General features: G+C 51.7%; 1 protein-coding gene across 1 annotated transcript in view; it reads right to left on the bottom strand.

Annotated features, from left to right (window-relative positions):
• LOC142274112 (transcription factor 23-like) overlaps positions 1–7005 on the bottom strand; it is a 40450-nt gene extending 33445 nt beyond the window's left edge. The window contains exon 1 of the mRNA XM_075332554.1: positions 6803–7005. Within this exon, the coding sequence (XP_075188669.1) occupies positions 6803–6967 (165 nt within the window). The 5' untranslated portion in view covers positions 6968–7005. The remainder of the gene's footprint in view (positions 1–6802) is intronic.
• Between the last annotated feature and the right edge of the window lie 19291 nt (positions 7006–26296).

The raw sequence follows: 26296 nt of genomic DNA, 5'->3' as shown, positions 1-26296 counted from the left end.
AACAATTTTTTGCAATACAATTTTAAATTATTGTTTACACTCTTTTCTTTTTTTCTTTTCGGGTTGAGTAAAATTTAACCCTTTCACACTCCACTCTTACCCCTTTCTCATTTTTTATTTTCTTTTACTCATTTTTTCTACTCCTTCCTGCTTTTTTCCACGTGACGCCCAGTCACCGGCCGGCTGACGTCATCTGTGTATACGTGGAGCCTCTCTTCAGTAGTATATATATGTATCCCCTGACAGCAATATGTATTATGCTGTTCTTTTCCTTGTCCTGATGAAGAAGGCGGACATGCCTTTGAAACGCGTTGACCTGTCCTAAATAAAGAAAAGAATCCATCACATCGTTTGGCTTCGTGGTTTTTAGCGCAGCGTTGAACCCGACTTTTCTATCCACCAGTATATTTCTTCATACTGTGTATAGGGAGCTGTGGGCCCATCATACAGTGTATAGAGGAGCTGTGGAGCCATCATACTGTGTATAAAGGAGCTGTGGGCCCATCATACAGTGTATAGAGGAGCTGTGGGCCCATCATACTGTGTATAAAGGAGCTGTGGGCCCATCATACTGTGTATAGAGGAGCTGTGGGCCCATCATACTGTGTATAAAGGAGCTGTGGAGCCATCATACTGTGTATAAAGGAGCTGTGGGCCCATCATACAGTGTATAGAGGAGCTGTGGAGCCATCATACTGTGTATAGAGGAGCTGTGGGCCCATCATACTGTGTATAGAGGAGCTGTGGAGCCATCATACTGTGTATAAAGGAGCTGTGGGCCCATCATACAGTGTATAGAGGAGCTGTGGAGCCATCATACTGTGTATAGAGGAGCTGTGGGCCCATCATACTGTAACGAGGCGAGCAGCTCTGACTGTTTTGTGATTAAAATGGACATGGAGACTGACATTACACAGGATGGTGCTGCCACCTTCTGGACAAGTGCTGAAACTGCTCGAGAGGTGGACGCTGTAAAATCTGATCCCCTCCCTCAGGCACTTGTTGTACAGGAAGTAAAAGTGCGGGGAAAAAGACACTGAGCTACTGGAGCTGTACCTGAGCAGACCTGCCTTGGACTGCCCTCATCGCTGAAGTGTGAGGGATTGTCAGAACTGCTGCAGATGGGATACTGGACTCAAGGGACCTCCGAACCGTCTCCTTCCTCCGTACCAAGAGACTGTAAGCTAGTCCTCTGTTGAGAGGGCTGAAGATCTTCCCACTTCTCTCCCTTGGAGTCGCCGCCGTTTACCCGGAGTCCAGGCCTGCTACGTGGGAGCCCTCCCTCCTTGTGTTTTGGACTGGTAATATAACCTATAGGGCAAGTCAGGGACAGAATTCTTGTTTATCATTGCTGGTTTTTTTTGTGTTCTGTGCCGCGCGTCTGAAGCTAAAGACCCGGATAGCAAACCCTGGTTATGTGTGCTGCTAAGCCAGCGGCGCGTGTCATTGAGATGTTTACCAGTAAAGAAATGTACCCTTGCATAAAATCTGAGCGTGGGGATTTTGTTGGCGCAGATTATGGGAACTCAGCCGCGGTCTTACCCGAGGTCACTTCAATACTGTGTATAGGGGAGCTGTGGGCCCATCATACTGTGTATACAGGAGCTGTGGTCCCATCATACTGTGTATAGGGGAGCTGTGGGCCCATCATACTGTCTATAGGGAGTTGTGGGCCCATCATACTGTGTATAGGGGAGCTGTGGGCCCATCATACTGTGTATAGAGGAGCTGTGGGCCCATCATACTGTGTATAGGGGAGGTGTGGGCTCATCATACTGTGTATAGATGAGCTGTGGGCCCATCATACTGTGTATAGGGGAGCTGTTAAGCCATCATACTGTGTATAGGGGAGCTGTCGGGCAATAAGAGCACTGCGGTTTTTGTGCTAAACACAACAGATTAAGTAACATGAGGAAATACGACAGCAGCAGCTCAGCATTAGGGCCCCAGCAGAGTGAGGAGTTTGTGCAGGTAGGAAATAGATGGGGATGGTGCTGGAATGTGAGGTCAAATGTGTCTTTCCTGTAAACTCTGCAGATAATTTATGGCTGGAGACGTTGCTGTGTTGGTCTGGGTCAGATGGAAAAGATGGGAAAATGAACAACTTCATTAGAAAGAAATTCAGTTGTAAGGTATATTATACATCACCAGAAGCACCGTCAGTACAGAAATACATCATCAGAACCACCATCAGTACATGAATAAATCACCAGAACCACCATCAGTACATGAATACATCACCAGAACCACCATTAGTACATGAATACATCACCAGAACCACCATCAGTACATGAATACATCACCAAAAGTGTTATCAGTACATGAGTACATTGCCAAGCTTAGTACAGCGATCAATTGCAATGTCTGGTAAGCCCCATATGCAATTGTATAACATATACCTATAGTATGGCCATAAAAATGATGAGGAGAAACTGGTATTTGTTGTTACTAGCCATGATCAGACTGAGGACCATACAGGAACCTCAGTATTGATGAGACGTATTCAGTATCACAAATAGACATTTATATCCAGGGACCTTATAGATGACGTCTCTGATCAGAATCGTTCTCTTTCTTTTCTTCTTCATCTTGTCCCGACACCATGATGACTTTCCACATCCGCAGCTCATCTCTGCAGACTTCCATCCTCTCCTCTTCTGCAGCACATCCCAACATGATGACCTTAAAAATAACATGCTGCTTATAATGCTCCTGAATAAATAAAACTCTGCCCTATGCTGTGCCCCTAAATAAGTAATTGCCCCTTACTGTTTTCCCTGCACAAAATATGACCCTCACACTGTCCCTCTTCTAGTACCTGCCCTCCATACTGCCCTCTCCCATAAAATATTGCCTCCACAATATCCACCCTTATAAGCTATAACCATCACACTATCCTCCTCCCTTATTAACTATAATCACCAGGGTATCCCACCATGCTGCCACTTTTCCATACTGGGCCTCCTTTTCTGCACTGTCCCTTTCACAGTAGATCCCTAGCCTAAATATTGTATTTCTCCTCACATTCCCCCTCTGTATTTTTCCCCTACTTGCTGTGCTATCACTCACCCCTCCATATACAGCCCCGACACTATTCAGTGTCCATCACCTCACTGGTTTTCCCCCACACTGTCTCCTCACACTTTTACCCCCATATTGTCTCCTCACACTTTTACCCCCATATTGTCTCCTCACACTTTTACCCCCATAGTGTCTCCTCACACTTTTACCCCCATATTGTCTCCTCACACTTTTACCCCCATATTGTCTCCTCACACTTTTACCCTCATATTGCCTCCTCACACTTTTACCTCCATATTGTCTCCTCACACTTTTACCCCCATATTGTCTCCTCACACTTTTTCCCCCATATTGTCTCCTCACACTTTTACCCCCATATTGTCTCCTCACACTTTTACCCTCATATTGTCTCCTCACACTTTGTTCCCATTCTGTTCCCTCACACTTTACCTTTCAGGCAGTCCCCTTATACTCCTCCTCACATACTGTCTCCTAATACTTTCCCCTTATATACTCTCTCCTCATACTCTCTTCCCCCCATACTGTTTCCTCTGACCTCCATACTGTACCTTTACACTCTTCCACCCATACTGTCCCTCACAAATTCCCTGCCCACCATATTGTCCCCTTACATTTTTCTTCTACATCTCACGTTTTTCCCACATCTTGAGCTCAATAAGAGCGATTACCCTATCACTAACCATCCTGCTTTATGGTTCAGAAGTGAAGTCAGTAGCATAGTCAGGGGATCATGTGAACTGATTATACTGATGATGTTATTCTGACCCTGGAAGTGCCGGAAAGACACTGTGCAATTGGGAGCAGGCATTTTCCATGTTCTCTGAGCCTGCTGTCAGTTTGATAACTAGCTCATAAAAGGGTTTAGTATCATTCCTGGTGTGCATCAAAATGCTGCCGTATGGGACAAATCTCTGCACTGTGACATTATGCATCCCAACAGTGCCCCCTACTGGATGCCCCTGAGGCAAATACTCTGCTTGCTTCCCCCTGTAACATCTGTGCTGCCTTCTTGTTATGCTGGTGTGTAGGATATGATTGGATAGGGACCACTAAGCTGGCCAGCACCCTGAGGTAACCTCAACCTAGAGGTACACTCGATGGTAGTGAGGTCTGATCCACCAGCATGTCCCTATCTCTTGTCCATAGCCCTGACCTAACGCCCTCAACACCCACCACCCAAGGCACGGGCCAGGACAGTAGTCACAAAAACCGCACCGACAAACAGGGAGGACAACAAAAATCATGTGCACCAAAAACAAACAATAATCAGGACTATAAGAAGGTGCACAGAAGGTAAATGGGGTAAGGAGAAAGTTAACTGAACAACAGGATAACTTCCACACCAAGCAACTGAAGACAGCAGCAAACACCTTCTATACGCTCCAGACCAAGCTCCAGAATGAATTCTGAATAATCGGCGCCCTCTGCAGGGAGCAGAGGGTATTTATTCAGGTTGGTAGTTGTTATTATGACCCTGTTGCTAATCTCCAAGGGAGACGACCGTGACACTTCTGCTCCGGCCGCTAGGCCTGGTGACGATTCATTAAATCAAGTCTATTTTATTCCTGGGACTTGTGGTTCTGTCCAGTCTGGAAGCGATGGAGCTAATCTGTTGTCTTGGTTTCTGTCAGCACTGGCTGGGGCTGTTCTATATAAACCCCAGAGAGCCAGCTCCCTGATGCCAGTCAGTAGATCTTCTATCCTGGATTGTGCCTCTGTCCTGTGTTTGACCTGTTTATTGTCTCCGGCTTTACATGTGACTGCCCGCTTGTTTGATTCTGTCCCTGACGTGACCTCCTGGATCTGACCCGGCTTTCTGACCAACCCTCCCTAGCCCCACTGAACAGCAGCTGACTCTGTGGCCCAGCCCACGGACCTCTGTTTAAGTCCAGATCCCTGTACAGGGGTTAAAGGGTGAAGGCCATGGCACCTGCTGGGTTCTGGGAATTGGAGTAGCCTGCACCAAGCCTGTTTATGGTAGCCATATTGGAGCTGCCAGGTGACTACTAGCTGTGCGCATGTGACACCTCCATAAATACATCGCTGACAATCTATTGTGACGCCCCTGGACTATCAGGTCATCACAGGGTACTGCACAAGCTGCCCTTCCGTGTAGTATCCACCTCTCTCTTGGTTCTGGGTCCCTATCTAAATGGTGTTGCCTCCAACAGCAAATCAAATCCTAGATACACCCTGCACCACACCCACCAGGCACACCAGTAGACGGCTTGAGTGGAATAGAGTTGCCCACTTGTGGGGTCAGGAGGGGGAAGGGAGGAGTGTAGTCAGTCAGTGAGTAGAGGGAGAGTTGGGAAGTAGCCCTTGAGCTGTGAGGAGCTCAGAGGAAGTCGGGAGCGGTGGCTCCTGAAGGAACTGTCTAGGTTGCAGACAGTGGTCTGGGCCTAGAGGAGTCGGACCCCCGGTCGCAGGGGATTGTGGCGAGGTGCCTGGAACTGTCGAGGAGGACGGCCGGCAGCCTAGCACTATCACTGGTCCAGGACCGAAGGCATGACGGGGTACACGGACCCTAGGTCGGGGAGTAGCTTCAGGCAACCCAACAATTCACCTGAGGAGAACAGAGCCTTTATGATCTGTTCCCACCCGCTCCAAAATCGGGGCACTAGCGCAACGAGGGGGATATGACTTTCCAGTCCAAAACGGTCCAGAAAATCCCAAGCGTGAGCCCTGAGAGCAGGCTCCCATACTTAGCCATAGTAGGGAGCGGGGCCCAGCTAGTTCCAAGCTACCGGGCCACTAAGTTGAAGTCAAACTAAGTGCCAGGAGGCAGGTCACAGATCACCAGGCAACACCATTGGGGACGGGACCCGGACGAGCTCCCCTCAGCGGCAGAGGTACCCAGAGACTTGTTTTACCCGGTTGTCAGCGTCTGCTTATGAACTTAGTGAGTATGAGAGAGACCCCTGCACCCCACGGCACCCCTCACCGAGTCCCGGGGCATCCTCCCTACCCGTGGAGGGCTACGACACCTTGCTGCCCCACTTCATCACCCTGGGTACTCCCAGCGGCAGTGGCGGTACTCCCCTACTTACCATACACCACGGGTGGTGTCACGAACTATACATCAACTCCCCTGTAAATACCCCCTTTCATTTGAGTGGCCGCACGACCCCCGGGTCCGGAGACCCTCGAGCCACCTCGAACCCGGATCCCGAGCAGCTCAGCTGCTTCCACGGGGGTGGGACACTATAACTGTACTGTAATCACTGCATAGGTATCTACCACTATATAGTCACCATATGGCGGTAACATTGGCGTTCATTTCTTTTCAGTAATAGCGCGGTCATCTGTGGAGATTCCCCTGTACCCACAATTAGGGGGCACCACCATAATTGTAAACATTGTCGCCTGGTTAGGGGCCCACTCAGATGTTTTGCCCCCCCGAACTGAACCCCATCCTACGACTCTGATTCCTACTCAAAAAGACTTCAACAAATATTAGTATAAGGGTGTACAGATTTATGCAACTACATTATTTCTCTTTTTCCACCCGAAAAGGTTTATTTCTTAATAGATTTGTTCAGATTATTTGTGACGTTAAAGGGGGAAAAGTTCTGACATGACTTTTCTTGTTAGGATTATGTTACATGACAAAAACCTGGCAGTTTACAAGGGGCGTGTAGACTTATCAAACTTATGTGATACATATATACTGTATATAGATAACAGGGGAAAGTACAGGAAACACATATACTGAGTAAGACAATCTTATCTCTGCTCCGTGTGTGGAGACCCTACTCACAGCCTTGGTGCCCCTCCGGCTTGGGCCCCCCCACGTGACGGGCAGCTGCTCTCCGCCTCCCTGCAGCGCCTCTTCCTTAGCTCTACCTTCTGCAGTGGTGACCGGTCCCGGGACATGGACTTGCCACCCGGTCAGCGCCATCTCTCTTGGTTCCGTCCGCTCCATGGCCCGTCTTAGCTAAGACTGGAGCTTCATCGTCTTCCATTCACTCCTCTGCCAAGAGTGTCCTTCTGATGAAATGAGAGGAATCTGGGGGGGTTGATGTGGACGAGACGCTGCATCCCCCGAGCAGACCAGATAATGAGGGGATCACAGTGTAATATTCGGCTCATTATCTGCACCAGACGTGTAATGTGGGGAGTGAGGGCTTGTTTGGATTTTGGTCTTATCTAATTTCCACCTCATGATGGCCTCCTCCAACGCGTGCAGGAAAGCTGGTCTCCCGGTAACCGTGTCCGCTGTGACACGTGGGGGTCAATAAGAGGAGAGTGGTCACAACCGCAGTTAAAGCTGAACTCTTATTTCGGGTAACTTTTCAGAAAAAGCTGCCGTGTGTGTACAGGAGGGATAACGCTACTTCTAGCCTTGATATGACTTATGGCCTTCATTGTTCACCAGTTTTCCCACTGCCGGGTCTATGCCTAATTTTCAGGCTTATTCTTGGGGTGATGAGCTGTTGGTTTGGTGCCAGACATAGCATTTACCTTGATGGCCAAAAAGTTCAATTTTGGTCTCATCTGACCACAGTACCTTCCTCTAAACATTTGGGGAGTCTCCCACATGTCTTTTGGCAAAATCAAAACAAACCTTCCAATATTTGGCTGCAAATAAAGGCTTTTTTTCTGGCCACTCTTCCATAAAGGCCAACTCTATGGAGGGTACGACTTATTGTGGTCATATGGACAGATACTCCAGTCTCTGCTTGGGAACTCTGCAGCTCCTTCAGGGTCACCTTTTGGTCTCTATGTTACCTCTATAATTAATGTCCTCTTTGCCCAGGCCCTTGGTCTGCATGGTTTTGTTTGGAGATCTCCTTGGTCTCCAGGGTGTTGTTTGGAAATCTCCTTGGTCTCTATGGTGTTATTTGGAGTATTTGGAGATCTCCTTGGTCTACATGGTGTTGTTTGGCGATCTCCTTGGTCTACATGGTGTTGTTTGGCGATCTCCTTGGTCTACATGGTGTTGTTTGGCGATCTCCTTGGTCTACATGTTGTTGTTTGGCGATCTCCTTGGTCTACATGGTGTTGTTTGGCGATCTCCTTGGTCTACATGGTGTTGTTTGGCGATCTCCTTGGTCTACATGGTGTTGTTTGGAGATCTCCTTGGTCTGCATGGTGTTGTTTGGAGATCACCTTGGTCTGCATGGTGTTGTTTGGAGATCTCCTTGGTCTGCCTGGTGTTGTTTGGAGATGTCCTTGGTCTTCATGGTGTCATTTGGAGATCTCCTTTTGGTCTTCATGGTGTTGCTTGGAGATCTCCTTTGTCTTTATGGTGTCATTTGGAAATCCCCTTGGTCTTAATGGTGTGGTTTGGAGATCTCCTTGGTCTTCATGGTGTCGTTTGGACATCTCCTTGGTCTTCATAGTTTTGTTTGGAGATTTGCTCGGACTTCATGGTATTGTTTGGAGACCTCTTTGGTTTTCATAGTGCTGCTTGGAGATCTCCTCAGTGTTCATGGTGTTGTTTGGTTAGTGGAGCCTCTTGCTTAACCCCTTCACGACCGGCCGATTTTTCGCTTTAGTTTTTTTTTCGCCATTCTTTTTCTGAGAGACGTAACTTTTTTATTTTTCAGTCAATATGGTCATGTGAGGGCTCATTTTTTGCGGAACGAGCTGTACTTTTAATTGAAAGTATCAGTTTTACCATATAGTGTACTGGAAAACGGCAAAAAAATTCCAAATGCAGAAAAATTTGCAATAAAGTGCGATAGCACTATTGTTTTTGAGATATTTTATTCACTGTGTTCACTATATGGTAAAACTGATGTGTGGGTGTGATGCCTCAGGTCAGTGCGAGTTCGTAGACACCAAACATGTATAGGTTTACTTTTATATAAGGGGTTAAAAAAAATCGGAAGTTTGTCCGAAAAAAGTGGCGCACGTTTTACGCCTTATTCCGTGACCCATAGCGTTCTCATTTTTCGGGATCTATGGCTCAGTGACGGCTTATTTTTTGCGTCTCGACCTGACGTTTTTAACGTTACCATTTTTGCGCAGATACTACGTTTTGATCGCCTCTTATTGCATTTTGCACAAAAGTTGTGGCGACAAAAAAAACGTCGTTTTGGCGTTTGGAATTTTTTTGCCGCTACGCCGTATACTGATCAGATTAATTGATTTTATATTTTGATAGATCGGGCATTTCTGAACGCGGAGATACCAAATGTGTGTATATTTTTTATTTTTTTAACCCTTTAATTTTCAATGAGGCGAATGTGGGTGATTTGAACTTTTAGGTTTTTTTGTTTTTTTTTAATTTTTTTAAAACTTTTTTTAACTTTTTTTTTTATTTTACTAGTCCCCCTAGGGGGCTATTGCGGTCAGCAATCCGATCACTCTGCACTATCTGCTGATCACAGCTACACAGCTGTAAACAGCAGATACGCTCACTTTCTTTTTCACTGTGCCGCGGGCACAGCGAAAGTGAAAGCAATTCATGTGTAGTATAGGAGTCATCACATGACCCTGTGCTACCATGACAACTACTGGAAGTCACGTGTTCGCGTCACGTGACTTCCGGTATCGGGTGGTAAGTAAAAGTTTACCGCGATCGCGCTTATAATGGCGTTGTCACATATTGACAGCGCCATTTAAGGGGTTAAACGGCACGAGCAGATAACGATTCTGCTCGTGCCTAGCAGGCACACATCTCAGCTGTGAAAATCAGCTGAGATGTGCGCCGATCGCAGCATGCTGCCGCCGGCAGACCGCGGGCAGTAACGGTATGACCGCTAGGATATAATTTTACGGCCCGCGGTCGTTAAGGGGTTAATGGTATTTAATTTAGCCTCTGTGGTCTTTCAGAGAAAGTGTGTATAGGCTATGTGCACACACTGCGTTTTTTTGACGCTGCATTTTTGTGTGTTTTTTAGCGCTAAAAACGCACAGAAACACAGCGTCTTTAAGAAACGCATGAAAAAAACCGCATGTGTTTTTACCGCGTTTTTGGCTGCGTTTTTGCTCACTGCGTTTTTTTTATCAGTGAACCTTGCCATTAAAGATTGTTGGAAAAAAAAAAAGGTCTGATGTCATTTCCTTATTCTATATGTTCTTCATTCTCCTCTAGTGTATGCAGGAGAGCAGACAGCTGCAGAACTACAAGGCTCAGCATCCTCCATCCAGGACTGTATGCTGGAGGGAGAGTCAGGGGGAGCAGACCTACAAGGCTCAGCATACTCCATCCACTAGTGGATGCAGGAGAGCAGACAGCAGCTGCAGAACTACAAGGCTCAACATCCTCCATCCAATAGTGTATGCAGGAGGGCAGACAGCAGCTGTCGAGCTACAAGGCTCACCATCCTCCTTCCAGGACTGTATGCAGGATTTCTTTGCCCCCCCCAAACAAAAAAAATGACGTGGGCTTCGCCATATTTTTGTATGCTAGCCGGGTACAGCAGGCAGGTACGGGTTGCCCCCAACCCCCAGCTGCCTATTTGTACCCGGCTGGGAACCAAAAATATAGGGAAGCCCTTTTTTTTTTATTTCATGAATTTCATGAAATAATTAAAAAAAAATGACGTGGGCTTCGCCCAATTTTTGAGTACAGCCAGGTACAACTAGGCAGCTGGGGATTGGAATCCACAGTGCAGGGTGCCCAAGCTTTCTGGGCACCCCCGCTGCGAATTGCAGTCTGCAGCCACCCCAGAAAATGGCGCTTTCATAGAAGCGCCATCTTCTGGCGCTGTATCCAACTCTTCCAGCTGCCCTGTTGACGGGTGGCTCGCTGGGTAATAATGGGGTTGGGCTAGCTGTATATTATCAGCTGGCCCTAAGCCCGAAATTTATGGTGTCACGCCAATATTAGACATGGCCACCATGAATTTCTAGTAAAGATATAAAAAAAAAACACAACACACAGAAAAATATTTTTATTAGAAATAAAACACAACACAATTAGTGACTCCATCTTTATTGAAATAAAGAACGCCCCTCCGCAGTATTCCTGGGTCAGGGTCCCGCGCCGTCCAATCCGGATCCAATATCATCTGATCGGTTTGCTGGAAGGCAAAGCGATCAGATGATGTGTCAGGTTTATGGATGTGAATCACATCACACATCAGCTGATTGTATAAAAGCCGTTTATACAATCAGCTGATGCATCAGTGCAAAAAAAAAAATACTCACTTATGTGCTGATTACCGGCCGCTCCTGGAGCGGAGTCTGATCCTGTCCAATCGGTGCAGGAGCTGCCGGTAATCAGGGATGAAGTCTGCTGACGGCATCAGCTGACAGGTTAAGCCGGCCGGGTGCCGGCGTCACCGCGAGAGTTATGACCGCATCAGGTGATCAGCGCCAGGTCCTGCAGATATCGGAGGTGTCCCGGCCGTCTTCACACAGCCGGAGCGGCGGTACCGGGAGAGGAGCTGGGAGCGGACATGGCACCGGGAGTCTGCAGACAAATGAGTATGACATTTTTTTTTCTACTGTTTACTTTTGTTTTCGCAGCTGCCTCCACCTCCCGCCCGGACATGACGCCGCACGGGAGCTGACATACACAGGACTGGAGGTGGAAGCGGCGGTGACGGTACCGGGAGGATTCACGCTTCTGTGTTTACTGACAGAAGGAATCCTCTTCCTGTACATGTCACTTTACTACCCACCCCTTGCGTTTATAGCTGCGTTTTTAGTCATAGAAACGCACTAAAACGCAGCTATATTTGCAATTTACCTTTTTCATTGTGTTTTTGAACATCTCATTGAACTCAATGGGTGGAAAACGCAAAAATAATTGACATGCTGCGTTTTTGTGGGCACCACAAAAACGCAGCTAAAAAAAAAGGCTGTGTGCAGACAGCAAAAATGAGAACTCATAGACTTTGCTGGGGAAGCGAAATCATGCAGTTTTCTGAGCAAAAACGCACCCGAAAAACGCGCAAAAACGCCGCGAAAAACGCACTGTGTGAACTTACCGTGACAGACTTACCTTACTTACTGACAGACCCCGGAACACTTATTTAGCTTGCACACAGGTGGACTTCCTTCCTACACCAGAAATGTTTAGGGGCTTCACAGCAAAAGGGATGAATATATATGTACATTTGTATTTTATTTTAGCGCATACATTTCATTTTTGCCTATATTTTTCTCATTATTTTGTGCTGATACCTCACACACAAATCAGATTATAAAAATATTTAAACACGGGTTGTAATTTAACAAAAGGACATTGCACCATGTGCAGAATTATTAGGGAAGTTGTATTTTTGAGGATTTTTTTTATTATTGATCACAACTATGCTCTCAATCAGCCCAAAATACTCATAAATACAAAGCTTAATATTTTGGCAGTTGGAGGGGTTTTTAGATTTGGCTATCTTAGGAGGATATCTGTTTGTGCAGGTGACTATTACTGTGCAGAATTATTAGGCAACTTAATAAAAACCAAATCTATTCCCATCTCACTTGTTTATTTTCACCAGGTAAACCAATATAACTGCACAAAGTTTAGAAATAAACATTTCTGACATGCAAAAACAAAACCCAAAAAATGAGTGCCCAATATCGCCCCCTTTCTTCCTGATGACACTCAGCAGCCACCATCCATAGATTCTGTCATTGCTTGATCTGTTTACCATCAACATTGTGTGCAGCAGACACCACAGCCTCCAGACACTGCTCCCAGAGGTGGACTGTTTTCCTTCCCTGTAGATCTCACATTTTATTTTGGACCACAGGTTCTCTATGGGGTTGAGATCAGGTGAACAAGGGGGCCATGTTATTATTTTATCATCTTTTAGACCTTTACTGGCTAGCCACGCTGTGGAGTAGTTGGATGCATGTGATGGAGCATTGTCCTGCATGACAATCATGTTTTTATTGAACGATAGCGACTTCTTCCTGTACCACTGCTTGAAGAAGTTGTCTTCCAGAAACTGGCAGTAGGTCTGGGAGTTGAGCTTCACTCCATCCTCAACCCGAAAAGGTCCCACAAGTTGATTTTTGATGATCCCAGCCCATACCAGTACCCACCTCCACCTTGCTGGCGTCTGAGTCGGAGTGGAGCTCTCCGCCCTTTAATGATCCAGCCTCGGGCCCATCCATCTGCCCATCAAGAGTCACTCTCATTTCATCAGTCCATAAAACCTTTGAAAAATCAGTCTTAAGATATTTTTTGGCCCAGTCTTGAAGTTTATCTTATGTTTCTTGGTCAGAGGTGGTGGTTTTCAGCCTTCCTTACCTTGGCCATGTCCCTGAGTGTGGTACACCTTGTGCTTTCTGATACTCCAGTAACGTTGCAGCTCTGAAATATGGACAAACTGGTGGCAAATGGCTTCTTGGCGGCTTCACGCTTGATTTTCCTCAATTCATGGGCACTTATTTTGCGCCTTTTTTGCCCAACACGCTTCTTGCGACCCTGTTGGCTATTTGCCATGAAACACTTATGTGACGCCCTGGACCCCAAGGGTCACAGAATAACAACACACACACACACCCTCCCCTGGTAGGGAACACCCGTCAAACAAAAACCCTTGTTGCCCCCTCCAGGGTCTGATGTCCACACCAGGTGGGGCGGAGCCAGGCGGTTGGCCCCACCCACCGAGGAGTTCACAGGCCTGGAGGCGGGAAAAGTAGAGAGTTGAGTTGCAGTTTAGTTTTGAAGTGGAGTGGAGTGGAGTTGGAGTTGAGGAGTGAAGTAGTGACTGTGTGTGTCTGGGTCAGAGCCCAGGCACCATCAGCAAGGTCGGCAGACGGTGGTGGCTGTCTGCAGGAGTTAGTGGACGTCTGCGGAATCGTAGGACCGGGGTTGGGCGGTGGCCCGCCGGTACCGAACCGGGGAGCGGATTGAAGCTAAGCACCAAGGCAGGATACTCAGACCCCGACTAGGCTCGGAAGCCGCCGTAAAGGTCAAATTCTCTGATTGCGGTCTGGACTTCAGGGGTTCATTCCCACCCAAGTCCCGTCAGAAGGCAACAGCCCAACCCGTCTGGATAAGAGCCACCGCCAACGGCCAGAAATCCAAGGGCCAGCGCCTGCGGGCAAAACGGGCTCTCCCAACACGTACAAGCCGGGGAGTGGACCACCCGTGGGAATCCATAGGGGTCAAACACTTACACACAGGTGAAGGGAAAGACAGCCGCCATCAACCCGTCCGGGGAGAGTGAAGACACCGCAGCCGACTGCGGGCCCCGTCCATCCAGCCGTTTGGTTTAACAGAGACTCTGTTATTGACTACCTGAGTGAGTACACCAGTGCCATCCGGCACAGCGCTGAACCGTATCGCTGCCCCGCTGCATCCCCGCATTGGCACCTGCACCTAGCCCCTACCCACCAACATCTATCCAATCAAACACCTCTCCCCCAACCGGGGCCCCGGGACCAACCGCCCCTACCCACGGAGGGGCCAACACCTCAGCTGCTCCCTGCCATCGCTCCCGGAAACCCCCCATCATCAGCAGCAGTGGTGCCCACCATCACCACAACCCCGTGGGTGGCGTCACAACCGACATCCCACCACCAAACCTTCCCCTTTCACTCGTGGGCGAGGAGGCGCTGCTCGAGCCCCGGGTCCAGCCCCGTGCTCGAGCCACCGAGGAGCAGAAGCACCGGACCCGAACGCCAGAGATTCCCCCAGGTGAGTGGTGTTCCCAAAAAAACCCTCTCCACCCGCGACAACTTGGCGTCACAAACAGGATCCTACCCATCTACTTACCAGTAGAAGTGCGCCTTGCAGTCCCCGCTGGCGGTGTCCGGCCGAAAATTTTGAAATTCCGCCATCTTGGGCGCGAAAATTTCCCGCTCGAGCCGTCTTCCCCAAGCAGGGAAGGCGCGAAAGTGAGGCCCCGCCCCCTGAAGAGGAAAGTGCCGAAGAGAACCAAGGGGAGAGGCAGATGGAAAAATGTCGGCGTTCCCGGACGGGAGTGCAGGGGCTCCCGCCGCTGGAGCGGCGGGGCTCGAAAGAAGCAGGGGAGGCGTAGCCTTTGAAGATTGCGGCCCGGGCGAGCTCCCCATCGGGACCGCTGCTTGGCTGGAGCAGGAGCTGGGCCGGTTCTGTATGAAGGTCGGGGCACAGAGCCTGCAGCAGCTGCTGGAATGGAAGGCAGAGGTACGCAGGATGGTTGCCGTGGTGTGGGCTCGCGAGCAAGGGGCCGCCCCGACCGTGCAGCGCCGCGATCAAGCCACACAGGCCCCCGAGTCGGCCCTGATAGAGTGGGAGCCGGGACCCGGCCACGCTGCAGCAGGTGAGACCGAGATGATGCAGCTGATGGAGGAAGGGGTCCCGAGTACGCTGCCTCAGCCACCGTTCCCGGTAACGGCCTACAGTCCCGGAACCCGCTGCACCTGGATGGGGAACCCGATTGATTGTCTGACCGTCGGCCAGTCCGGGTTGCTGCGGTGGTAGCCGCACTCTAACCTGATGAGCAGAAGTCCCTGTTGGGACCCACAGTTTGGTAGCCCGTTGGCTATGAAGAATTTGGCCCCTGTTGGGACCTTAAGTTATATGCCAGCCGTAAATACCCATACCCACATGAGAAACTACTCATGAACAAGGCCGAGAACTTGCAGGCCACCAACGAACTAGTGGGTTTGTAAATAATTGTGGGCAGGAGTCCTGTTGACCGCCTCCGGAGAGGCAGGTTGGAGGAGGGACCCGCAGCGGAGCAGGCTGGGGTCCGGTCACCACCAGGACTGGTGACCATCCTCCGGGGTCAGGGGTTCCCCTGGACGTGGGGCCCCCTGAATGACAGTCGGGTGCGAGACACCGTACCCGTTCCCGCTTAGGCAACCTGAACCAGTTTTTATTTTCCTGACTGGGGAAAAGGGGTGCTGCCCACTTCTTAGGGGCAGCATCAAGGTTTAGGTTCTTTGGGTGGGGAAGCGGAAGAAATGGGACCTGTCCGTTATTATTAAAAATGTTTTATTGTTCATGTTTGAAACGTTTAAGTGACATGCCTCCCGAAAGGGAAGATTTGAAATGCATACCATTTTGTTTTTATATTTTTCAGAAAAATAAAACTGCTGATGGACGGGCAGCCCGCGGATGGTCTGCGTTTTACCAAGGGGGAGTGTGACGCCCTGGACCTCAGGGGTCACAGAATAACAACACACACACACCCTCCCCTGGTAGGGAACACCTGTCAAACAAAAACCCTTGTTGCCCCCTCCAGGGTCTGATGTCCACACCAGGTGGGGCGGAGCCAGGTGGTTGGCCCCACCCACCGAGGAGTTCACAGGCCTGGAGGCGGGAAAAGTAGAGAGTTGAGTTGCAGTTTAGTTTTGAAGTGGAGTGGAGTGGAGTTGGAGTTGAGAAGTGAAGTAGTGTCTGTGTGTGTCTGGGTCAGAGCCCAGGCACCATCAGCAAGGTCGGCAGATGGTGGTGGCCATCTGCAGGAGTTAGTGGACATCTGTGGAACCGTAGGACCGGGGTCGGGCGGTGGCCCGCCGGTACCGAACCGGGGAGCGGATTGAAGCTAAGCACCAAGGCAGGATACTCAGACCCCGACTAGGCTCGGAAGCCGCCGTAAAGGTCAAATTCTCTGATTGCGGTCTGGACTTCAGGGGTTCATTCCCACCCAAGTCCCGTCAGAAGGCAACAGCCCAACCCGTCTGGATAAGAGCCACCGCCAACGGCCAGAGATCCAAGGGCCAGCGCCTGCGGACAAAACGGGCTCCCCCGACACGTACAAGCCGGGGAGCGGACCACCCGTGGGAATCCATAGGTGTCAAACACTTACACATAGGTGCAGGGAAAGACAGCTGCCATCAACCCATCCGGGGAGAGTGAAGACGCCACAGCCGACTGCGAGCCCCGTCCGTCCAGCCGTTTGGTTTAACAGAGACTCTGATGTTGTTGATGAGCCCGACAAACTGTCAGGAGTTGGAGGGGGTTGAGGTCGGGCACTGATGTTGTTCATGAGCCCGGAACACTGCCAAATGTTAGGAGATGAGTTCAGGCACTGATGTGCTTGATAAGTCTGGCACACTGTCAGATGTTGAAGGGGTTGAGTTCGGGCACTGATGTTGTTGATGAGCCCGGCACACTGTCAGGAGTTGAAGAGGGTTGAGGTCAGGCACTGACGTTGTTGATGAGCCCGGCACACTGTCAGGAGTTGAAGAGGGTTGAGGTCAGGCACTGACGTTGTTGATGAGCTCGGAACACTGTCAGGAGTTGAAGAGGGTTGAGGTCGGGCACTAATGTTGTTGATGAGCCCGGCACACAGTCAGGTGTTGGAGGGGGCTGAAGTCAGGCACTGACATTGTTGATGAGCCCGGCACACTGTCAGGAGTTGAAGAGGGTTGAGGTCAGGCACTGACGTTGTTGATGAGCTCGGAACACTGTCAGAAGTTGAAGAGGGTTGAGGTCGGGCACTAATGTTGTTGATGAGCCCAGCACACTGTCAGGTGTTGGAAGCGGTTGAGGCTGGGTATTCATGCTGTTGATGAGTCCGGCAGACTGTCAGTTGTTGGAGGGGGTTGAGGTCGGGCACTGATGTTGTTGATGAACCCAGCAAACCATCAGGTGTTGGAGGGGGTTGAAGTTGGGAATTCATTCTTTTGATTAGCCAGACACACTATCAGGTGTTGGAGGTGTACCGTCCTGAGAGGGGCCCGGCCGCTTCTCCGCTGCTCGGGCCGAGTCGCTTGAGGTCCGGGCTCAGGTTTTCGGTGGCACTAGCGCCTCCGGACCGGGGGCCACGTCGCTCTGTTAAAGGGGAGGCAGTGGGGTGGTGGTGGTGTGGGACGAGGCGCGCAGCCGGGCGTGCCGCATTGTCCTACGGGTCATGACGCCACCCACGGGTTGTAGTGATGGGATGCACCACCGCTGCAGCTGGAGTGGAGGGTATCCCCGGGATCGGTGTTGCGGCCGCAGCCTAGATGTTAGCCCCTCCGTGGGCAGGGGCGGTGTGTCCCGGGGCCCAGTTGGGAGGGACCAGTGACAGTGTTGTTGTCGGGGTGCAGGGTGCCGTGCTGCGGTGCAGTGTCGTGCCCAGATGGCACTGGTGTACTCACGATTAATTCACACTCAGAGTCACTGGTAAACCAAAGTTCGGGTATGGTCGGGTCCCGCAGCCGGCTGCTTGTGTCCCCTGTGAGGCTGATGGTGGCCCTTTTCCCTTGCACCCCTTGTTGTGGTTTTTCGGACAGTGGTAGCCCGCTCCCCGGCGTTGAGCTGCCGGAGGAGCCCACGGTTGCCCGCAGGCGCTGCCCCGTCGGATGTTTGGCCCTTGGTGGTGGCTCTCACCCGGTATCGGTGGGCTTTTGCCTTCTTTCGGGACTTTGGGTGTGGATGAACCCGTGAGGTCCAGCCAGCAATCAGTCAATTTGCCTAAACTCAGTGGCTTCTAAGCTAGGACGGGGTCTGAGTACCCGGTTTCTGGTGCTCCAGTACACGGTTGAGTCCCCGGTTCAGGGCCGGCGGGCTCCAACCCTGGCCCGGTCCCTACGGTTCCGCCGGTTGCTGTACCCGTACTCCTGCAGACGGCCACCACCGTCTGCCTGCCTGACGTTTCAAGGGTCCCAGGCTCCTACCCGGGTCCCTGACAGCTCTGCAACTTCACTCCTCTCACTGTCACACTCTTCAACTCTAAACTCTAAACTCCACTGCTGTATTTCCTGCCTCAGGGCAGTAGTCTCCTCGGTGGGCGTGCCTTTCCACCTGACTCCGTCCACCTGGTGTGCCCTACTGGCCCTGAGGGAGGCATCAGGTCTCCCTTTCGGGTGACGTGTGTGACCTCACAGGGGATGGGGGGGTGTAATGTGGTAGGTGTTGTTACCTGTGACCCCTGGGGTCCAGGGCATCACATACACCCTTGGTTTAATGCAGACCGTCCGCGGGCTGCCCGACCAACTCCGGTTTATTTTTATTTTTCTTTGAACTGTAAAAACGGTAAAACGGGAAACATTTACAATTATAATAACATTTGTACATTATATGATTTCTGAAGGTCTTCCCGTAACGGGAGGCATTTTGCTTTAACGTTTCATAACTTTATTAAACGGAACGGGTTCATGTCCTTCGACCTTTCCCACCCAAACAACCTAGCCTTGATGCTGCCCCTAAGAAACGGGCAGCACCCGTTTTCCCCAGTCCGGAAACAGGAACATGGCCAGATCACCCAGGCGGGAACGGGTACGGTGCGGCGCACCCGACAGTTGTCAAAGGGCTCCCCGGAGGATGGTCACCGGTACCGGTGGTAACCGGACCCCAGCCTGCTCTGCTGCGGGTCCTACCTCCAATCTGCCTCTCCGGAGGCTAACGGAACGGGAAGGCATGTTAAGGGGGCAGATAGGGCAATATTTACAAGCCCAAAAGTTTTTGGGTGGCCGGTAAGTCCACGGCCTTGTCCATGAGCAGTCACTCACGCAACAGGGTTGTCAACGGGGATCAAACACAAGTCCCAACGGGGACTTTAACATGGTAGCCGAGATCCGCTACCACATCAGCATTCTTCTTCCTTAAGCAGCAGTCTTGTGGCACGGCTGCCGTGGCTGCCGCTCCCAGTCTGGAGCGTCGGCTGCCTGCTTCGGGTCAGCCGGTGTGGGGGACGGGCCCAGCCAGAGTCCCTCCGTGCTGGCTACGACCGGCACCTTCAGTAGTGAGGGGCCCAGCTGTGACGTGGCCTGCTCTGCCGCTTGGCAGCTACATCCCCGCTGCAACTGCGCCGACGCCGTCTGGGAGCGGTCAGCGTGACTTGCAGTGCTGGCGTCTGATCGTGGATCACCTCCGTTGCTGCCGGGCGGACTGCCGGGGCCGTCGTCATCTCCGTCGCAGCCAGGATGGAAGCCGGGACGGGTGCCAGGGCGGTGACAAAGGTAAGGCCCGGGGGTCCCAGGTATGGGCCCTCTCCCACAGACACTGCGGGCTCCGCTACCGGTGATAGGGGTAACGGGCCGGTCAAGGCGGTGGCTGCGGGCGCGGGCAGTGAGGAAGGTGGCGTGGTGGATGGTAGCAGGCCGGGCCCCTCAGCCGCAGCGGCTGTTCCCTCTGGGACATAGGGGCGTGGGTCGCTTACCCGCTCCTCTGAGACCACCTCCACTTCGTATGCCCGAACGCTTGTGCTCAGGCCCTTCTTCTCCGACGTCCACTCCGCCATTATGGAGTGGACCTTGGCCTGGAGCTCCTGGCACATCTTGCTGCTGGATCCAGGAACGTGTTTCGGCAGAGTTCTGGCGTCCCTGCACGCTGCAGCACTAGTTACATGCCGCCATTCTTCGCCCGCTTCCCCCTTGGTTTTCTCTTAGCACTCCTCCTTCGGGGGCGGGGCTTCACTTTCAAGCCTTCACCACTCGGGGAAGACGACTCGAGCGGGAAACTTTCGCGCCAAGATGGAGGTACTTTTTCGGCAGGACGCCGCTGACGGATACTTCTAAGGCCCACTTCCACAGGTAAGTGGACTGTCCGAATCCTGTTCGTGACGCCAGAAGAGTCGATGTGTACCGCCCTGAGAGGGGCCCGGCCGCTTCTTCGCTGCTCGGGCGGTGTGTCCTGGGGCCCGGTTGGGAGGGACCGGCAACGGTGTTGTTGTCAGGGTGCAGGGTGCCGTGCTGCGGTGCAGTGTCGTGCCCGGATGTCACTGGTGTACTCACGATTAACTCACACTCAGTCACTGGTAAACCAAAGTTCGGGTATGGTCGGGTCCCACAGCCGGCTGCTTGTGTCCCCTGTGAGGCTGATGGTGGCCCCTTTCCCTTGCACCCTTTGTTGTGGTTTTTTGGCTCCCCTGCCAGGACAGTGGTAGCCCGCTCCCCGGCGTTGAGCTGCCGGAAGAGCCCACGGTTGCCCGCAGGCGCTGGCCCGTCGGATGTTTGGCCCTTGGCGATGGCACTCACCCGGTATCGGGTACCGACCGGGGAGCGAAGTGAAGCCAGCACACACAGGCGGGGCCATCGGACCCCGACCAGGCTTGGAGCCGCCGACAATAGTCAGATCCGAATGTGGCTGGAACCCCAGGGGTTTCACAACAGCAAAAGTCCCGATTGAAGGCAACAGCCCACACCGTGAGGGTATACAGCTACCGCCTAAGGCTAGAGACCCAAGGGCCAGCGTCTGCGGGCAAACGGGCTCCTCCGGTACCCATACACCGGGGAGCGGACTACCGTTGGGAATCCATAGTAGTCAGAAAGAGAACATCAAGGTGCAGGGAAAGACAGCCGCCATCACCTGTCCGGGGAGAAGCACTGCAGCCGGCTGTGGGACCCGTCCATCCAGCCGTTTGGTTTACCGAGGACTTTGTACCTTTCTTGCTGAGTGAGTACACCCGTGCCATCCGGCACCGCGCCGCGCTGTCCCTGCAACCCTGCACCTCACCAACCCTGCCTCCCCGTCACAACAACATCACCGGGCCCCCGGGACCACCGCCCCCTACCCACGGAGGGGGAAAACAACATCCCAGCTGCTCCCTACCATCGCTCCCGGGATCCCCGTCACCAGCAGCGGTGGTGCCCATCTTCACCACGACCCGTGGGTGGCGTCACGGACTAAATTCCCCAAACCAACCACCCCTTTCACTAACGGGCGAGGAGCGCCGCTCGAGTCCCCGGATCCGGCCCACTGCTCGAGCCACTGAGCAGCAGCCGCAGCAGCGTCGGACCCGAGCGTTAGCGAGAGCGCAGCAGCGACGGCGTCCTCCCCGCCCGCGACAGAAGGGGTTGAGGTTGGGCCTGATGTTGATGAGCCCAGCACACCATCAGATGTTGGAAGGGGTTGAGATCAGACAATGATGTTCTTGATGAGCCTGTCCCACCATCAGGTCTTGGAGGGGGCTGAAGTTGGACATTCATGCTGTTGATGAGCCAGGCACACTATCAAGTGTTGGACGAGGTTGAGGTCGGGCACTGATGTTGTTGTTAAGCCTGGCATACTGTCAGCTGTTGCAGAGGGTTGAGGATGGGCATTGATATTGTTGATGAGCCCGGCACACTATCAGGTGTTGGAAGGGGGTTGAGGTCAGGCACTGATGTTCTTGATGAGTCCGACACACTGTCAGGTGTTGTAGGGGGTTGATGTCAGACACTGATGTTGTTGATGAACCCAACATACCATCCAGTGTTGGAGGGGGTTGAGGTTGGGTACTGGTGTTGTTCATGAGCCCGGCAAACTGTCAGGTGTTGAAGGGGGTTGAGGTCAGGCACTGATGTTGTTGATGAGCCTGGCAAACTGTCAGGTATTGAAGTGGGTTAAGGTCAGGCATTGATATTGTTGATGACCCCAGCATACCATCCGGTGTTGGAGGGGGTTGAGGTTCGGTACTGATGTTGTTCATGAGCCCGGCACACTGTCAGGTGTTGAAGGGGGTTGAGGTCAGGTACTGATGTTGTTGATGAGCCTGGCAAACTGTGAGGTGTTGGAGTGGGTTAAGGTCAGACATTGATATTGTTGCAGAATCAAATTAAACAAAAAAGTTCAGCCTGCCATTCACCATATGACCTTTCCATAAGGGTTCACGGAAGAAAGCAGAGGGAGGAAACATTGATATTGTTGATGAGCCCAGCATACCGTCCGCTGTTGGAGGGGGTTGAGGTCGGGCACTCTTATTGTTGATGAGCCCGGCACACTGTCAGGTGTTGAAGGGGGCTGAAGTTAGGCACTGATGTTGTTGATGAGCCCATTACACTGCCAGGAGTTGAAGAGGGTTGAGGTCAGGCACTGATGTTGTTAATGAGGCCAGCAAACCATCAGGTGCTGGAAGGGGGTTGAGGTTGGGCCTCATGTTGTTGATGAGCCCAGCACACCATGAGGTGTTGGAGGAGGTTGAAGTTGGGCATTCATTCTTTTGATGAGCCAGGCACACTCTCAGGTGTTGGAGGAGGTTGGGGTCGGGCACTGATGTTGTTTTTGAGCCCAACAAGCTATCAGGTATTGGAAGGGGTTGAGGTTGAGCCCAGCACACCATCAGTTGTTGGAAAGGCTCAGACAATGATGTTCTTGAGCCTGTCCAACCATCAGGTCCTGGAGGGGGTTGAAGTTGGGCATTCATGCTGTTGATGAGCCAGGCACACTATCAGGTGTTGGATGAGATTGAGGTTGGGCATTGATGTTGTTGTTGAGCCTAGCACACCATCAGGTGTTGGAAGGGGGTTGAGGTCAGGCACTGGCGTTGTTGATGAGCCCGACACACTGTCAGGTGTTGAAGGGGGCTAAAGTCTGTCACTGATATTGTTGATGAGCCTGGCACACTGTCAAGTGTTGAAGGGGGTTGAGGTCAGGCATTGATGTTCTTCAAGAGCCTGGCACACTGTCAGGAGTTGAAGGGGGTTGAGGTCAAGCACTGATGTTGTTGATAACCCCGGCAAACTGTCAGGTGTTGGAGTTGGTTAAGGTCAGGCATTGATATTGTTGATGAGCCCAGCATACCATCTGGTATTGGAGGGGGTTGAGGTCGGGCACTAATGTTGTTGATGAACCCGGTACACTCTCAGGTGTTGGAGAGGGTTGAGGATGGGCATTGATATTGTTGATGAGCCTAGCACACCATCAGGTGTTGGAAGGGGGTTGAGGTCAGGCACTGGCGTTGTTGATGAGCCCGACACACTGTCAGGTGTTGAAGGGGGCTAAAGTCTGTCACTGATATTGTTGATGAGCCTGGCACACTGTCAAGTGTTGAAGGGGGTTGAGGTCAGGCATTGATGTTCTTCAAGAGCCTGGCACACTGTCAGGAGTTGAAGGGGGTTGAGGTCAAGCACTGATGTTGTTGATGACCCCGGCAAACTGTCAGGTGTTGGAGTTGGTTAAGGTCAGGCATTGATATTGTTGATGAGCCCAGCATACCATCTGGTATTGGAGGGGGTTGAGGTCGGGCACTAATGTTGTTGATGAACCCGGTACACTGTCAGGTGTTGGAGGTTGTTGAGGTCGGGCATTGATGTTGTTCATGAGTCCGGCACACTGCCAGATGTTAGAAGGAGTTGAGTTCGGGCACTGATGTGCTTGATGAGGTCTGGTACACTGTCAAGTGTTGGAGGGGGTTGAGGTCGGGCACTTAGTTTGTCGGGGTCATCAACAACATAAGTGCCTGACCTCAACCCCCTTCAACACCTGATAGTTTGTCGGGGTCATCAACAACATATCAGGTGTTGAAGGGGATTGAGGTGAGGCACTGTCGTTGTTGATGAGACCGGCACACTGTCAGGTGTTGGATTGGGCAGTGATGTAGTTGATGATCTTGAGCACAGTCTCAAGTTGGAGGGAGTTGAGGTCAGGCATCAATATTGGTGGTGAGCCCAGGCACAGTTAGGTGCTGGAGATAGCTAAGGTCGGGTAATGATGATGGTGGGGATGAGCACGGTACATTGTCAAGTGTTGGAGGGGGTTGAGGTCCGGCACAGAAGCTGCTGATCTTGACCACAGTCTGATGTTGGAGGGAGCTGATGTCAGACACCAATATTGGTGGTGAGCACAGGCACACAGGTGCTGGTGGGGGTTATGGTTAGGCAATGATTCTGGTGGTGAATTGGGGACACAGGTAGTGAAGGTCCTCTGAGATCTGGCACTGATGTTGTTGATGAGCCTATAACACTGTCAGGTGTTGGAGGGGGTTGAGGTTGGGCACTAATGTTGTTGATGAGCCCGGCACACTGTCACGTGTTAGAAGGGGTTGAGTTTGAACACTGATGATGTTGATGAGATCGGCAAAATGTCGAGTGTTGGAGGAGGTTGTGTGTTGCCCCAGGGCTATGGGGTACTCGGTCCCGGGTGGTGTATTGCTGGGGAGATGTCACTGGGTGGCGGTTGCCCGGTTCCATGACCCTGGGGTTGCTTTTAAGAGGGGGAATGTTTACAGGGGATTTGAAATAAAAGATTTTGTCGTGATGCCACTTGCGGGTTGCGGCTATTTAGTTGAGCCGCCGCTGAACAGTTCTCACTAAAGGGGCTGGTGTTGGTGGCAGGCTGGATGTTGGGCCCTTCCCAAGTAGGGCCAGGCCCCAGGGGATAGATGATATTGTTGGGCATGGAAAGAAGGTAGGTCACACAAGGGATTGCAGTGTAACTGGTAACCCGAGGAAGGATGGTCTTGACCACTGGTCCCTTTTGTCCCAGTGCCGGTGTGGTGACCTGGTGACTTCTTTTCCCTGCACCTGTCTCTGGTTGGGGGGTCCCCGTGGCTTGGAGCATTTGGGGGTCCCCACCTGGTAGTCTCTCAGTCTCAGTCCGTATGACAGGTAGCGTGAACCCTGTGGGGTCGGTTCCTCTGGTCCTGTTCCCCAGTTCACCCGTTGCTATTGTGTCTCGAACTTCAAGATCATTGAGTTCCTGGATGGTCCCCTCACTATGCAGATTTTATCAGGTCTGCCTGGAGTGTTTGCCTGACCTAGGATTCTGTACCCCGTTGGTGCTATGGTTCTGGTAGTACTCCACCGTACTCCACCGGCAGGTAGGTTGCCTGGGCCCTCAGGTCATCGTTACACTCCTGTCAGTGCTGATGTCCAACTCTTCTTACTTCTACTCACTCTCACTGTCACTGACTGACTGTCTGTCCCCTCTCCCTGGGTGTCATCTAGTGGACTGGATCGGCTCCACCCCTCGGTGGCCATCCACTGGGTCCAACCCTAGTCTGCCACCTAGTTATTGGGAATGGGGACAACAGGGATTAATTTGTGTTTTGCTGTTACCAACACTGGACTTCTGGGTCCATGGGGGTAGGCCCCGCATCCTTGTGGGGATGCAGTACCTTGTAGCTCCCTGATGGCTTCAGGGGCGCTACAGTTGAGGTTGGGCAATGATGTTGTTGATGATCTTGAGCACAGTCATGTTGGAGGGAGTTGAGGTCAGGCACCAATATTGATGGTGAACCCAGGCACAGTTAGGTGCTGGAGAGGGCTAAGGTCGGGCACTGATGTTGTTGATGAGCCTGGAACACTGTCATGTGTTGGAGAGGGTTGAGGTTGAGCACTGATGCTGCTGATGATCTTGAGAACAGTCTGATATTGGAGGGAGCTGAGGTCAGGCACCAATATTCATGGTGACTGAGCCCAGGAACAGTTAGGTGCTGGAGAAGGTTAAGGTAAGGCAATGATGCTGGTGATGACACTGTCAGATGTTGGAGGGGGTTGAGGTCGGGCACTGATGTTGGTGATGAGTTGTCCCCATTTTCCATAGTGTTGGTTTCTCCTCTGACATGACAGAAGACATGAGCCATGTGCATGGTTTTAATGTTGTGAATCCTGGGCACACTGTGCAGAATCTGCTGCTGTAAACAGTCCATTCTCCAGCTGGATGATATCAGGATATAGGCACAGCCTCAGGCGGGGTATTCGAAGAATCCAAAACAAGACCCTTTGAAGTGGCCAAAAGGCTGAACGGATCCAAGAAAATACAGATAAACAATAAGAAAACTCT

This window comes from Anomaloglossus baeobatrachus, unplaced genomic scaffold (assembly GCF_048569485.1).
Source record: "Anomaloglossus baeobatrachus isolate aAnoBae1 unplaced genomic scaffold, aAnoBae1.hap1 Scaffold_370, whole genome shotgun sequence".
In the NCBI taxonomy this organism is placed as follows: domain Eukaryota; kingdom Metazoa; phylum Chordata; class Amphibia; order Anura; family Aromobatidae; genus Anomaloglossus; species Anomaloglossus baeobatrachus.
This window is presented reverse-complemented; position numbering and strand designations above follow the sequence as displayed.